Consider the following 15,840-nt stretch of genomic DNA (forward strand, 5'->3'; position numbering starts at 1 on the left):
ATATGATTGGCTGGCTTAGAAGCCACGAAGGCCCCAATATGCAAATTTGAATGCCTCAGGACACTTATTTGATTGGCTGGGAAACTGTGCAGGCCCTGATTTGAAAATTTGAATGTCTCAGTCCTCACAGAGGATTGGCTGCCTGGGGACCTGGCAGAAATATATAGAAATACTATTATTAAGCATAAATACTACATTTAGTAGAAATACTATGTTTTAGCACAAATATTATAAAAAGAAGAAAAACTATAATTTAGCAGAAATACTATATTAAGCACAAATCCTATAAAAAGCAGAAATACTATAATTTAGAACAAATAGTATAAAAAGCAGAAATACTATAATTTAGCAGAAATACTATGTTAAGCACAAATCCTATAAAAAGCAGAAATACTATAATTGAGCAGAAATACTATGTTAGGCACAAATCCTATAAAAAGCAGAAATACTATAATTTAGCAGAAATACTATATTAGGCATAAATCCTATGAAAAGCAGAAATAGTATGATTTAGCAGAAATACTGTATTTAGCACAAGTACCGAAAAGTACCAGAAATACTATGATTTAGCAGAATAGTAATAACTTATTGAAACACAAATGCACAGAGGGACACACAAACACAGGCTCTAATCCAGTCAACCAGTCTAACTATGTTCAATTTAAATCCTACAATGACATGCTGTCAAATAAGGGCAGGGTCCTCTCTCTCCCACTAAACACACACACACACACACACACACACACACACACACACACACACACAGGGAGAGAGGACTAAGTTTCTAGGTCAGCCTGGGAGCTGCTGAATTTGAATCCACCAATCAGAGAGGCTGTTTACGTTTTCCCGCCAAAACAGGTGCATCTTTTTACACACGCAGCACAGAGACATAGACCTGCTTCTTTCAGTTTATTTCACATAGTGAGGATTCCCCTCAAACAAATGACCATAATTTCCTAACCATAGGGGCTAGAGCGGTCATTCTTACACCGTTTTGTTCAGAAGAGATGGGGGAATCTTCAAGTGTTGACAATTTATCATTAAAATATGAATTTTTAGAGATATATGACATGGATGACTTGTTGACTTAGAAGCCACGAATTCCCCAATATGCAAATTTGAATACCTGGAGCCCACATACATGATTGGCTGGCTGGGAAGCTGTGCAGGCCCTGATTTGTGGATTTGAATTCCTCAGCCCTCAGATATGATTGGCTGGCTTAGAAGCCATGAAGGCCCCAATATGCAAATTTGAATGCCTCAGGACACATATATGATTGGCTGGGAAGCCGTGCAGGCCCTGATTTGAAAATTTGAATTTCTCAGTCCTCACAGAGGATTGGCTGCCTGGGGACCTGGCAGATATATATATAGAAATACTATGATTAAGCATAAATACTACATTTAGTAGAAATACTATGTTTTAGCACAAATACTATAAAAAGCAGAAATACTATAATTTAGCAGAAATACTATATTAAGCACAAATCCTATGAAAAGCAGAAATAGGATGATTAAGCATAAACACTACATTTAGTAGAAATACTATGTTTGAGCAAAAATCCTATAAAAAGCAGAAATACTATATTAGGCACAAATCCCATAAAAAGCAGAAATGGTATGATTAAGCATAAATACTACATTTAGTAGAAATACTATGTTTTAGCACAAATAGTATAAAAAGCAGAAATATTGTAATTTAGCAGAAATACTATATTAGGCACAAATCTTATAAAATAGCAGAAATAGTATTATTTAGCACAATAGTAATAAGTTAAACAGAAAAATTGGAAAAGCAAAATGGACAGCTGAAAAAATGCTGAACATGCTGAGGGTCCCTCAAATATACTTGTTAAATGAAAAAATCAGCAAAAAAATGCACAGGGAGAGAGAAGTAAGTTTCTAGGTCAGCCTGGGAGCTGCTGAATTTGAATCCACCAATCAGAGAGCCTGTGTACTTTTTCCCGCCAAAACATGTGCCTCTTTTTACACACGCAGCACAGAGAGGCACAGGATTATTGCAGCCTATTTCTCATAGTGAGGACTCCCCTCAAATAAATGACCATAATTTCCAAACCGTAGGGGCTAGAGCGGTCATTCTTACACCGTTTTGTTCAGAAGAGATGGGGGAATCTTCCAGTGTTTACAATTTATCATTAAAATATGAATTATTAAAGATATTTGACTTCTAATGCACCATAACTGAGTAGAGCGAAGCAAAAACTGCCTTGACTTGCCCTCAAACAACGCTTTCTAACTCGAAATCTATTTGGAGTATTGATATCATTCTTTCACCGTAAGAGACAGCAGGCTTTGGTGAACAATCATGGAAATTTTCAGGTCTCTGTGGAAATCCAACAAAAAGTTATGACGAGAGAAAAAAGTGGTTCATTTCCACAGTTTGAAATCTGAAGAAATCTGAGCGAAGGACGAATTTCCTACCCTCAAACAAGTCCAACTCATTTCAGAACGGTAATAGGTGAGAAAGAAATTCTTGAATTGTGAGCGTCAGGGGTGTCTGAAGATATTCGGGGACAAGCCTCATGTCTTAACTTTGCTTCGTTAAGGAGATATGACGATTCGAATATGCCTCTCATTACAGAAATCCAGCGGTGATTTTGAACAAGCTCTCCATTCACTTTATATGGAGAGTTTTCTGACCTTGTGTTAGTCTGAGGAGATTTGCAAAAATTCTATAAATCCCACAACAATGATGGTGACATTTTCTGAAAGCCAGCAAAAATACCTACGTTTTGATGTATAATTTGTGGAAGTTGAGTGAAAATTGAGCAAGTAGCAGGAAGTTGTTCGGACATGAAGTGAAAATTGCAAAACCTTCAGTGGCACACTGGAAGCCAAGAGCATAGCAACCATAACAACACATGTATTTTGTGAAAAATCACAATTTTGCAACTCAAAACTTTAAGAGGCATAAAAGTAAAACAGTAAAAGATTTGAAAAAGCTGAATCATACCTGAATAGCCCAATAATTTGTGAACATTTTAAAGTTTGAATGGTTGTTCTAGGTGAAAATATGAGGAAGTAGTTAAGTTTCAAAAACAAGCAAATTTTAGCAGAATTGCTGAAGTTTCCCATTCATTTCAATGGGACAAATTAAAGGAAAAAAGCTTAATATTTTAAAAAGTATAATAGTTAAAAATAGCAAAAATCGTAGCAGGAAAGAGCAAAAATAGCTGAATAGTTTAAAATTTGAACGGTGAAAATCGGCTGAAAATTGTGGAAGTAGTTAAACGGCGAAAAGTGTACGGAAGCAACTAGAATAATAATAATAATAATAATAATAAAGAATAAAGAGAAACAGGAACTCAATAGTGTGGATGCTTAAAGCATCCACACAATTATGTATTACAATCTGCTACGTTCGTTTTAACCCTGGAATTTAGATGAACTGGTGACATCAACAAAATATGGCAAAAGCATATAGTTTGTTCCTTTGTGTTGGACAAAAGATGAAGCGGTGAATCTAACCACTTCATCAGGTGATGTTACCTCGTGCCACTTTTTGAGACTAGAAGCTTTGCTGTCTGCAGTGTTAACAAATATTTAAGAACCGTATGTAAAGTCTGAAAATGGAAGCGGTTCCCTCTTTGAGAATGAAAGGAAGTGAGAGGGTGATTTACGGCTTGTTTTCTCTGTTATTACTCTGCAAAGCGCCGCACGGGCAAGAAAACATCTGAGGAGGAAATAAACATCAAATTTAGGCTGATTGATACTGTTTGTTTTATTCTGATTAGCAGCAAACTGCAAGCTGACAGAGCAGCAGACACATAAACAGACACACGATGAAGATATGCATTTCAAATTGTTTTCAAAAAATATATGGCGAGTGAAAGCTTAAAAGAAAAGTCCCACCATATCTCTTAAGTCAAGTTCTCAATCTGTATTTGTTAACATAAATATAGAAAGTTTGAGACATGAACTGAGTATTGTATGCCATCAAGAAATAAATACAATGCAGGAGTTTAGCGAGCCTTGGAAAACTTTGTATTCCTGGTATTAATCCAAACCCTTAAAACAAAGGTGGCTGGGGAAAATCGACCTTCAGGAAAGCAGACCAAACAAAACAAAACAAAGCAGAAAATACATCACATCGACACTTTTGTCTTTTAAAGTTGGAACTCATAAATGCAGAATCTCATTCAAAGTCGTCACAGAAGATTCATAAATAACCCTGTTGGGGGAAAAAAAAAAAGATGATTAGCCAAATTTAGTTATTATTATTCACAAGTCATCAAAACAAAATCATCAGATTTCCTCCTCGCTTACCTCTGGACGTCTGTGCTGTCTGCAAAGGTGACTGCATGTTTGTAAAGCTGCTGCTGGACGGACACAGCTGCGCTCTTCAAGCCCGCTTTAGACTGTCCGGCTAACAGGCAGCAAGTGAAATGTGTCGTTAGGACCAGAAGGAAAAATGTTCAGTTTTAAAGTTTTCCGTTTTTTGGAAGTGGAAGCTCACCGTGTTTGATGACCGCCAAGACGTGCAGGACGGCTGCGAGTTCAACGAGATTGCCGATGGCCTCGGAATCCACAGATGTGCAGACCTCTGCCAGAAATGCCCTAAAAGAAGCAACAGCAAACCATTAGACTCTGGAATACTCATTCATGGAAGTTAATGAAAAGAAACTTTCAATACTGACCTGGTAACAGGCTGTGACTTGAGGAGGACAGACAGCAAGATCCTGGACAAAGGAGGCATGTCGTCCACTGACTCTGGGATGATCACCGCCTCAGGATGCTCAATCTTTAAAAAAAAACACGAACGTTAATATTTCCAAAAAGTCCCACATCAGTCTCAGAAAATGCAGGATAGCTGTTTATAATCTGAGTGCGTCCATTGTGCTGCTACCCTCCTCTGTCAGCTCACACCTTCTGAAGCAAATGTCTCTTCTCCACAACGATAACCGCAAATAAAGTAGAGAAGACCCCGCTGAGAGGTGCTCGGTCCCAGAGTTGGGCCACCTGAAGGAAGTCCGACAGACCGGGAACAGCTGACTGACAGAGCTGCATCAGAGCAGGAAGAGAACATTTTATGGAGGTTAAAGCTCAGTTACCGGAACAGCCAGGTCCATCAGAGACTTTAATAAATAAAAATTTTGAAAAACCTGCTTTCCTTCCTCTGGATCCTTCCTAAGGCGACGGGCCAAGAGCTCTATAATCTTCTGGAAAATGTTAGACACCACACCTAAAATAACAGTGGTTGGATCCTCCTGATTCTCTTCAGGCTCCTTGCTGTCCTCAGGTGCATAGCTGTTTGCCACCTCCTTCAAAATTGGCAACACTGCAGGGATGCACAGGTAGCCCGCTTCTGAAAACACAAAGCAGCGTTATCTTCAAATTTCATCAGTTTTTCTCAACAACCTTTTTTTCTTCTGACAAAAAAGATTGATAACTAAAAAAAGGAATGCACTATTAAGTTGTGTAGAACTGCTCCGGGGAAAACAGTGCAACGCTTTACGTCCCACTCTCCTCGTTTTCCATGAAAACGCGATGGGAGGAAGAGAAGAGTAGACATGTGGATACATTTTGCATTTGATCTCATTAAAAATAAGATGCTTTGTAAACCATGTGGAGCAACTCTCTACTTTGGGTGAAGTAGGCTATTTTCAGAAAAACAAAAGTCCTGGCATTTCTCGGCGTAAATACAGACATGCAGACCATCTGAAACGCTCACCTGAGAGGAGGATGAGCGAGCACAGGTGTAGGATTTGACCCTTGAATGTCTCATCGCCCAAACCCACGAGCAAAACGTCACGGCATACTGTCAGGAAGCTCTGTGAAGAAAACAAAACAAAAACAACAAATAGGGATTACACCCACTCTACATGTTAGCATAACGCTCATTTTTATGTCCAACACAAGCAGGTTTATTTTCAACACTCAAAGTGACAGGCTAATAAAAAAAAAAAATGGAAACAAACAGATAATGCTAAAATGAGATAATAAAGCTATTTCACCACGGCAGTATTAACCGGAGGAGGCATGTACAGAGTGTGTGTGGACTGAGGCAGAACAATCAATGAAGAGTCTAAATTTACCAAGCAGAACAGAAAGTCCTGGGAGCAGGAGGAAAAAAGGCTCCACAAAAACCTAATGTTCTGGATAACAACATAACTCAGCCTCGGCGCTGTGTGCCCGGGTGAAAATGAGTGAGTTAACAATCGAAAGTGGCAATTTATGCACGAGGAGATGTGATTTAATTCGCCTGTGAGAGAAATCTTTTGCTTGGATTGACTTTACTGGTCAGATAAACCAGAACCATTCGTCACAAACCGACCTCGCATCTGAATTTATCTTTGCTCTTCTTTGAAATAGCTAATCGGTATTTCTTTAAACAGACAGGCTGATGACCCATCATGTGAGCCTAAATCACACATTTGTGCTGAATTGGAAACCAGAGCCTCGTCTCCTTTTAATGGAAACCGCACACATTTTCCTTGTTTGACCAAATTAAATGCCTCAATATTTTCAAACCCCTGCTTAAAAAAAGAAAAAAAAAGTAGCTCTTGATACAAACACATGTTCACAAAATGAACTGTGGAGCTCACCTCGGTTATCTCTGCAGCCAGCGGCTGTGGCTGAGATTTCTCAGAGTCCTCGCTGTCATCATCGCTACGTTTCGCTAGAAAGGGCAGCACCCTGTCGGCTACCCACGCAGCCACATGCTCCAGAGAGAGCAGGTAGTCACGGCCATCTGACAGCTGAAAGAGAGAGAAAAGCTTTCATTTTCTTTTTTTAATTCTTTTTTCACAATTAACAAGAGGGGGGGTAGGGGAATTTAAAAAAAAACAAATCAACCCATGGCCACATTTAGCTCACAAATCTAATGGTGTTTTCACACCTGCGCCTTTGAAATCAAACTCTGGCTCCTTTTCCCCTTTGGCGTAGGTCATTCCTGCGGATGCGAACATGGTAATTACACTCAGGTGTAGAACAAAACACCTGAGCTGAGACCGTTTGAAGGAGTCCAGCTCCTAACAAACTCCAGAGCAGTTTGTGAGAACTTGATCCAACATAACAACAAAATATCTGCTGCTAATCTGAGCTAAAAGCCTTCCCGTGAAGCTTTGCATTCTGGGATACAACGGCAAACTACAGATGTGTTACTACAGTCCAGTGTTGCCTGAAATATTAACTATTAAGGTGGAGAGTCTAATGACAGAAAGTGCTATAAGCCTCACGTTATGTTGCAGATGTGCGCCGAGGCGGCCGTGGTGCTTGAAGGCGTTCAGTGCCGTCTCCACGCTGGCATGTTTGGGGTCTTCTGTGGTGGAGCTGAGATGACTGTAGAGCACCAACTATGGAGACACAAATGACAGAAAACACACTTCTTATGGAGGAACCGTTCACACTTTTCTGTCATTCGGTTCAAATATCGTACTGAATGACATGCATAATACCTTCCAGTTCCCCAGAACTGTATGCAGCTGCTTCAGTGGTTTCGCACCGAGAGCCAGGACCTTCTCACGTGTTGAAGTGTGGCTGAAAATGTGCTCCAGGTAAGCCAGCGCCAGGTCGGGTTTGGTCTCCACCGTCTCCATGATGCATACCTTTCGACCACTGGTCGCCTTGTCCTTAAGATGACCACAAAAAAAGAGAATTTTTTTTTTAAAAGAATAGAAAATCTAACTTTTTTTTTCATGAAAAGTGCCAATTTCTACAATAGTACAGAGAGAACCCAACAATGCTGTGAGCAAAGATTTGGTGACAGTGGTGAGGAAGAACACTCTTGACAGAAAGTTAAATCGTCATCTGTCATGAAAGGAAAGAAAAGACGAAAGAAGAGGAGCACAGAGAGACCACAAACAAACGAGACATAACACAAACTTTGTGAGAAAGTGGTCAAAAGTTAGAGGCAGTCGTTGTAGATAATGCCAGAGGAGTGAAAGAGCAGTATATCTAAGGGCCACCTGATCCAGCTGTAATCATAAGCTTTATTAAAAAGTTTAAGGCTAATCTTAAACTTTTGTGTTCTGGAGACAGACAAAGAAGACTGCAAAGATGTCAGGCATTGCATAAAGCGAGTACCTTTTTGGGCAGGGACTCTGTGAGCCAGTCAGTGATGAGCTCCAGGATGTCAGCAGCCTGGCCCCAGCTACAGAGGCAGTCGAGCAGCTGGCTGTACTGTGCTGGAGCAGCTCCCGAGTCCATCCTCCTTAGTCTAGACATGACTCCACAGCTAGGAGTAAGAAAGCAGGATGAAGGAGAGGATTATCCAGGATGTTTTTGGTAAAAGAAAAAGCAACAAAAACATAAAAATCTGAGTCAGGAAAAAAAAAAAAAAAAAAAAGCTGCTCACCTGAACATCGGCACTGCAGTCGGGGGCATAAACGAGGCCAGCTGTATGAGAGGAACAGTAGCTCGCTCATCCTGGAAAACAAATCATGACTGCTTACATTTATTCAGGGGACAAAAATAAATATATAAAAAATACAACAGCACCACACTGCAGTGGATGTACCTCAAAGGTCTGGAAATACTTGGACATGACAGAGCCAAACTTGGCACACGTATACTTCTGGGCCTCTTCATTTTGTTTCAGGGCTTTCGAGACACTTCTCCACAGGATGACCACGACCTCCAGCAAACTGGACACGATGGTCATGTCTTTCCCCAACAAGGCAGGTGCCGCCTGCTGAGATGAACAGACACACAGAGGACACAGCCTGAGCTCGTGTTTCAGCACATTTTCTTCTTATCTCTGCAGTTCCACTAGTGGCCACACGAGGCTGGATTTAACCCTTTACAGCAGAAATAAACATGTTTACACCCTGGAACCAAAAGAATTTCACCTCTGTGAAATCCTGATAACTGCATCGGTGGTTATTTTTACACATCTCCGGCGGCTGTAGGCACTACCTGTTTGCTAGGCTTCCTCCACTAATTTAAGTCAATGATGTGAACTTAGAGACACGTTTGTGCCATTTGTGGCTTTCGAAGTGTTTTCATGTAATTATGTGACTAATAATAATGCTTCCTGTGGAGTTAATGGCACAGCTGGCCCAAGAAGTTTCTGCTCAGGTTTTTTTTGTTTTGTTTTTGAGTAAATCTTTACTATTTTTTAAAATATATTAATACTCATGTGAAGGTGTCTGTGTGAGGCACTCATTCAGTTTGTGGATGCAGCTTCTTTTTTTTTTAAGCAGTACACTTTCTATTCTAATTATGGACACTTTACACTCTGAAAAACAAAAACAGCAAGAGCCAATTTGCTGAAACAGGAAACAAACAGTGGGTGGCAACGAGGTAGGATATTATTTTTTTATATACATACTTCCATGGTGTACTGTTTCAATCAATCAAAAAGTCATCTAAATAAATTCAGATTTGACTTAATGCGCACACATTAAGTCAGTCTGTGTGTTTCCGTCTTACTGCGCTGTTCTCTTTGTTGCTGTCATTGATGTCAGTCATGTCACAGTCAACCTGGATGCAGCTGTTCAGGACACGACGAATGGCCAACATCAGCTTTACTGGAGGAGAAGATAAAACGGTACAAGCATATTTAAAATATCCAAAACACAGCATGCAAAAATAAATCAGGTTTTGTTGCTGTGCATTTACTTAAGTTAGTGGGTGCTGTGTGTCTATAAGCAAACTGGTAGAATTTCCTGGCAGCCATGGGGTTCATCTGGATGAGGGTGATGCAGCGGTTACACCACTCCTTCTCCGACTCGTTGACCGGGAAGAACGACTTGAACAGCAAGTCGACGATACGCTTGGAAACCGAGTGTGAGTCAATGGCAAGGCGGGCCAGCAGGTGGTCCATGTTGCACACGTCCCAGAACTGGAGATTGGTAGATAGAGGAGATAAATGACAAGTAAAATTTGTGTTAACAGGCGTCTTTGGATTCCTCTGTTTCAATGAGGGACAGCGACAGCCTGTTAAAGCTTTTAAAAAAACCTACACATACATTACCTTTGCAGCACGCACTGCTTTGACCTTCATAAGCATGTCGAGGAAAGCTATCCGGACTTTCTCTGAGTTATCATGAAGGCTGTATTTGAGGGTAGGTAAGAGTTTCTCCAGAAGTGGATGGCTGAGAGCGTTGTCCAGGACAATAGTCAGACACTGGAGAAGGAGGGTAATTACACAAACCACAAGTCATTAAATAAATTATCCATGACTCATGCAAATCCAACGATAGTTATTCCGCATAATTAACTGGCAAAATGTCAGGACAGCGATTTCTTTCTCTTCTTTCAGGAAGGGAAAGAAGCCACATTTTCCACCTTGAACACTGAGCAGCGGACATCAGGGGAGCTACTGTCAGCCGCCAGCTCCGCCACCAGCTTCTTCACGAAGTCTGTGATGATTGTAGGTGGGAGGAGCTCCCAGCATTTAGCCAGGATCTTGCAGACACCCAGGGTGGCGTTGGAGCGCACTGTCGGGTGAGGATCATCAAGGAGGTTCTGGGATGACAACAGGTGACATTTACGATTCTGTCTGCGCTCAGACAACGCTAGTTTAGAAATGCTTTGTGCTACTGAGATACACCGAATATTCCCTTAATGCCTGGCGGGGGTTTGAAAGGTTCTCACCATTGCTGTGTCCAGTTGCTTTTGAATGTTCTCGTCTATCTTCTCGTTGCTTTCACTCGGGTCGTAAAATGGGAAAGCCTCGGTGAAAAGCAAAGTGGAATTTGCACGCACCTCAAAGTTAGGAGCCTGAATAAATCAAACAGAAACACATTAGATTAGAATTAAATGTCAAAAATTCAGGGTTCAGCTGGCTCACGATGGGCCTTTTGAGGGTTGACTGTGCACATAATCTCAACTGGTCTGTATATACTTAAATGTGTGGATCGTCCTCTCATTAATTAATAATATTCTACTTGGTTTCTTTTGCTTGAAAGCGAGGCTAAAACTTGTATGAAATACGCGTACACTGAGAGCTTTCCAAAGTATGGGCCTGTAGAGATTATAGAGCATCTTGTCCACGTTGCGGCAGTCCTTCCTCATGTGGAAATAGCTCACAATCTGAATATGAGACAAAGAGAGCAGAGAATGACACTCCATACGATGAATATGAGGACTAAAAACATTTTTTATTTTACAGTCTACCTGTCGGACTTTGGAATGCACAGGAGAAGCTCTATGAAGGAAGATCGCATTCTGCATGAAATCCTGAATGCATAAGCTCTCGATCTTCTCCAAGAACTCCCCACTAGCCTTCTTCCATGCTCTGAAGTAGATCTCTGCAATATGAGCAGTGATGGGCCTGAATGGAAGAGTTTAGTTGTTATTAACATGAAAAGAAAAGTGAGCGTGTCGGCGAGAAAAGACTGGGGTTCTTACTTGCTGTAAAACTCCAGCTGGTTTTTGATTGTGCCGTGAATAACCCAGATGAAGTTGACGTTCCAGCTGAAAAGAAACACCAGGAATCGCTTTCCCTGTGACAATATACACATCATCAGACTGACAGCTCGAGAGGGAAGCCACGACGATAAAAATAAATAAAGCAGGGAGTGAATCGTGAAAACAAGCACGCAGCGGCTGAGCATAACTCACATCATCGTTTCTAATGTGAGCAGGGCGGTGAAAGCACTGAAGCAACAAGTCGATTATCTGCTTGTTTTCTTCTGATGTGTAGTCAAGACTCAAAAGCACGTCATGGAGCCTCCACACTCTCTGGATCTCAGCTCCCTGACAAGAGATCACAAAGGTTACCAGTTATCAGCAGACTGCTGTGAGACGCACTGGATACTGATGGAAAACATTTCTTTCAGAGTGAAAACCTGCTGAAAGAGCTGAGGAGCTGACATGTGACTGAGGGGTTACACTCACTGGTTTCTTGAGAATGAAGCTCTTCTGAAGAGACACAAAGAAAGCAGTGCGCCCAAACCGTTCTTTCTCCTGCAGCCCTTTCTTCCACCAGGCCTCACACAGCGCGTGGATGTGGTTCTGCAGAGGTGCCTCTGAGACAGGAAGCGACACCAGTACATCTGAAGGACACCGACACACACAGATGCTCATTATTATTTAAGCTTTCTGAAAACGTCCACGATTCATCTCATAAACTGAGCAATTATGATGGTTTCTCAGGTTGTTTTTTCATAGCTGGTAAAAGAATTGGTACTTATAACAGCTGGTTTCTACTCTTACAGGATAATCAAAGCTCTATAATGTATATATTTATAAGTTAGGTATAAATATCTATCCATCTATCTATCTGAATGGGAAGAGCATCATATGCAACTCATTTGCTGTAAAAATGTGCAAAAAACACAAACACTCACCGTGAAGACGTCGGGTAACTTCCAGAAGGGGGCTATAGGGGTCGTCTTGTAAAACCTGCAGAGACACTGTAGAGACGAGCGTCACGCCGTCCACAACAGCCACAGCGTGTTTCTGGGAAAAAAGTTAATGAACCAGATGTTAAAAAATACAATTAAGCAAAATGTGAAAAAGCTTAAAAGCAATGTGATATTACAAAAATCAACATAGGAGTGCTTTGCATACATCTAGTCCTTAATATTCGAATAATATCACTGACAAAGACTAAGCATGGGGTCAGTGAGCTGATCCTTTTACTCACAGAGTCTGCAGTGGGCTCCTCCTGCATGCCCTCCTCCTCCCTCCTGCCCTCCCAGCGCTCTGTGGGAAACTCCAGCAGGACGTCCTGAAGCAGAGATGCCAGTCTTCTCCACAGGGCCTCCCTCTGCTCTCTGGGCATCTCCTGCAACACCTCCTCCACATCGAAGGGCTCGGCTTTGTCCTTCTGCTCAGATTTATAGACAGACAGGCGCAGCTTTGACTGGACAGCCATGTGTTATGCACATTTAATAAAAATATAATAACTGAAGAAATGATTTTTGTCTGTAATTCCAATGTCAATTGTGACCGCCACATTAAAAAAAGATATTTGAGAGAAAAGGATGATCATGCATTTTTTTCTCACTTCACCTTTCAGCACATCCATTTTTTCTCCATAAAAATCCACAATTTACTTCTCACCAGGCTGAGTCAGACTTAGTTTAGGTCACATTTATTTATTTTTATTTGAAATATAATTAAAAGTTCAAGTCTGCCTTAATGACAAACCACACAAAGGACAAATTTCTTCCTTTTTTACCCCACCGGATGCTAAAACTACCCTGATATTAATATTCTGAATTTGTCACAGCTAACTCTTACATACTGTTCAGGTCAAACCTAATTTAACATTTCTTTTATTTTCATTTCTTTCTTTTTTTTAATGGGGCATGGGTGACAGAGTTGTAGGGGGACCTGTCTATGTTCCCACCATGCTCGGGTTCCTGCAGACACCTGCTGGTCTATGAACGGTCATGGGGGGAATCTCCATACATGAGGGTTAAACAGGCTTATCATCAATAAATTATGCTGGGTGGTTTTGCCTTGTCTCTCTGTAACACTTGTGGACTTATGTGCTGTGATTGCTTAATATCCATCTGTGACATAACTCTGAGAAAAGCCTCAGCTCGGGCTGCAGTGTGAGTACTGACAGGAAGTAGAAAGAAAGGTCATGTTTCTCTCATTTTGGCTTCTCTCCATTGACTCCCTGTTAAACCAAAGGCAGAATTTAAAATTGTCCTCCTCACATTCAAAACCCTTTAATCACTGAGCTCCATCACATTTTAAAGACCTCACAGTGTAAAACTGAGCACTTTTATTTCAGAGTACAGGCCTCCTACGGCTATAAAAGAGTACATTTGCAGAGCATTCAGCTGGATTCAGGAAGGGCAGAGCCTCTCTGCTTTAAAGTTGGGCTTAAATTATATTTATACACAACTTTGTATCCTGCAGTTTGGGAGTTTTCCTCCCTGTACCTTTTTCCAGGCTCGTCTCCATCTGCTCAGTCTAAGATTTTGGAGGGTGAAGCAACCAATTACATGACAGCAACTCAGTGCATTTAGACATGTAGACACACAACTGAAGTTCAAATGTAGCATGAGCATGTAGAATAAAGGTGATTTAAAATACTTTGAATCTGGCGTTGTTGTCTGTGCCACACGGGCTGGTCTGAGTATTTCAGAAACTGCTGATCTGCTGAGATTTTACCACACAGCCATCTCTAGGCTTTACAGTGAGCTGCATTTCTCTGGGTGAAAATGCCTTGGTCACGGGAGAATGGCCAGACTGCTTTAAGCTGATAGGAAGGCAACAGTAAGTAAAATAGCCACTCATTACAACCAAGGTATGCAGAAGAGCATCTCTGAATGCACCACACGTCATACCGTAAGCAGATGGGCTACAGCAGGAAAAGACCACACCAGCTGCCAGGCCTTTCAGCCGAAAACAAGAAACTGAGGCTACAATCTGCACAAGCTCACCAAAATTGGACAGTAAAAGATCAGAAAAACCTTGCCTGGTCTGATGAGTCCCGATTTCTGCTGTGACATTCAGATGGCAGGGTCAGAATTTAGCATAAAAAACATGAAAGCATTGATCCATCCTGCCTTGCATCGATGGTTCAGGCTGCTGTGATGTAATGGCCTGGAGGATATATTCTTGGCACACTTTGGACCCATCAGCTTCAGTTGAGTATGGTTTAAATGTCACAGCTACTGGATTCGTGTTGATGACCACCTCCATCCAATTATGAAAACAGCGTCCCCATCTTCTGATGGCTGCTTGCAATGCCACAAAGCTCAAATCATCTCACACTGCTTTCTTGAACATGGCAGTGAGTTCACTGCACTCAAATGTCCCAAACCGTCACCAGATCGAGATCATGGATGTGCTGCTGACAAATCTAAAGCAACTGTGCATTGCTGTCATGTCAATATGGAGCAAAATCTCTGAGGAATATTTCCATCATCTTCTTAAATCTCTGCCACAAATAATTAAAGCATTTCTGAAGGCAAAAGCAAGGTGTACCTAATAATAACAGGACTTAACACGATGAGCCTGTCTTAGCTTATTGAACAGGAGTGCATGCATTTTCTTGATATTTCTGATTTATTTTATGCTTGAGTAAATCAAAGCCTATTAAAAAAATAGTCTGAAAGATTTTTATTATCGTCTTGGTGACTTTTCCTTTGGTTATAGGCCAAAACCTCTTTGGTGAGTATTAAAAAAACATGTAGGAGGGAAAAATGTTTACTTTACAACAGACAGTAAAAGTTTGTCAAAGTTGGGATCGAAACCAGCATTGTCAAATAGTTAGTTGAGTTAGCTACTTACGTGAAGCTGAATAAAGCGAAGAAAGTCCTCCACATTTTCTTTACAGACTGCTTCTAAAAATGCCTCTCGCTTGGACATGGTTCCTGCTTCCACAGTGATCCGAGGTAACCGTAAGTTTTCCTGTAATGCTGCTATGAAGCCACTATAGCGTTAGCTTGTCTCGCTGTAACAACTCCACAACAACAAATATGGCAGTCCGTTTGTTGTTACCGTCAAAAGTGCTAATTGCAGACTCAGGGTTGGCTGGTATTAAGGCTCACAATGATGCGCATCTGAATTAAGCAGCATTTCCTTCGTCTGTTACCTTTTTATTAAGGATTTTGTGAAAGGAAACAGTGAAATGACAGCGAGCCATAACAACAGTAAACCCGCGCAAATTTGGATAAAGTCGGTTCCACACGTCATCACGTTTGTTTCGACGCCGACGTACAGTTGCAATTCCCGCTTTTGCCACTGGATGGCGGCAAACCACTACAGATGTTCTGTGTCTCAAAAAGCGTAAACGAGTAACATTATCGCGTTTTCGTATTACTTTTTCTGTGGATGATTCATATTATGGATTACACCCCAGTCAAGAGACATTTATTTGCAAGGCGCACACCAAGCCTCACATAATATATCGTAATTCAACGTGTTTATTATTCAGTCTTTGCTAGATTTACTATGCATTCAAGT

At 41.1% G+C, this 15,840-nt stretch overlaps 1 protein-coding gene across 2 annotated transcripts; it reads right to left on the reverse strand.

The window, feature by feature from the left end:
• Positions 1–3,727: 3,727 nt before the first annotated feature.
• On the reverse strand, positions 3,728–15,550 carry ncapg2 (non-SMC condensin II complex, subunit G2). Of its 2 annotated transcripts, none has more exons than XM_086306442.1 (26): positions 15,166–15,550; positions 12,557–12,739; positions 12,258–12,369; positions 11,806–11,963; positions 11,530–11,664; positions 11,317–11,411; positions 11,083–11,239; positions 10,906–10,998; positions 10,561–10,686; positions 10,252–10,431; positions 9,938–10,090; positions 9,583–9,805; positions 9,394–9,491; positions 8,480–8,650; positions 8,318–8,388; positions 8,047–8,197; positions 7,419–7,592; positions 7,200–7,316; positions 6,567–6,719; positions 5,693–5,792; positions 5,124–5,326; positions 4,888–5,022; positions 4,659–4,762; positions 4,478–4,578; positions 4,288–4,387; positions 3,728–4,192 (listed from the first exon to the last, which is right to left on the reverse strand). In XM_086306442.1, the coding sequence occupies exons 1-26, from the start codon at positions 15,241–15,243 to the stop codon at positions 4,141–4,143; spliced, it is 3,423 nt and encodes a 1,140-aa protein (XP_086162568.1). In that variant the 5' UTR covers positions 15,244–15,550; the 3' UTR covers positions 3,728–4,140. The 2 variants fall into 2 exon arrangements, with proteins under 2 accessions (XP_086162568.1, XP_086162567.1); XM_086306441.1 differs by having other exon boundaries at positions 8,480–8,653.
• Between the last annotated feature and the right edge of the window lie 290 nt (positions 15,551–15,840).

The sequence above is a fragment of the Aulonocara sp. 'chitande type north' Nkhata Bay genome, linkage group LG9 (genome assembly GCF_057382095.1).
Source record: "Aulonocara sp. 'chitande type north' Nkhata Bay isolate Kocher_YH1m ecotype deep benthic linkage group LG9, A_spYH_male_GT1.1, whole genome shotgun sequence".
NCBI classification, from domain to species: Eukaryota; Metazoa; Chordata; class Actinopteri; order Cichliformes; family Cichlidae; genus Aulonocara; species Aulonocara sp. 'chitande type north' Nkhata Bay.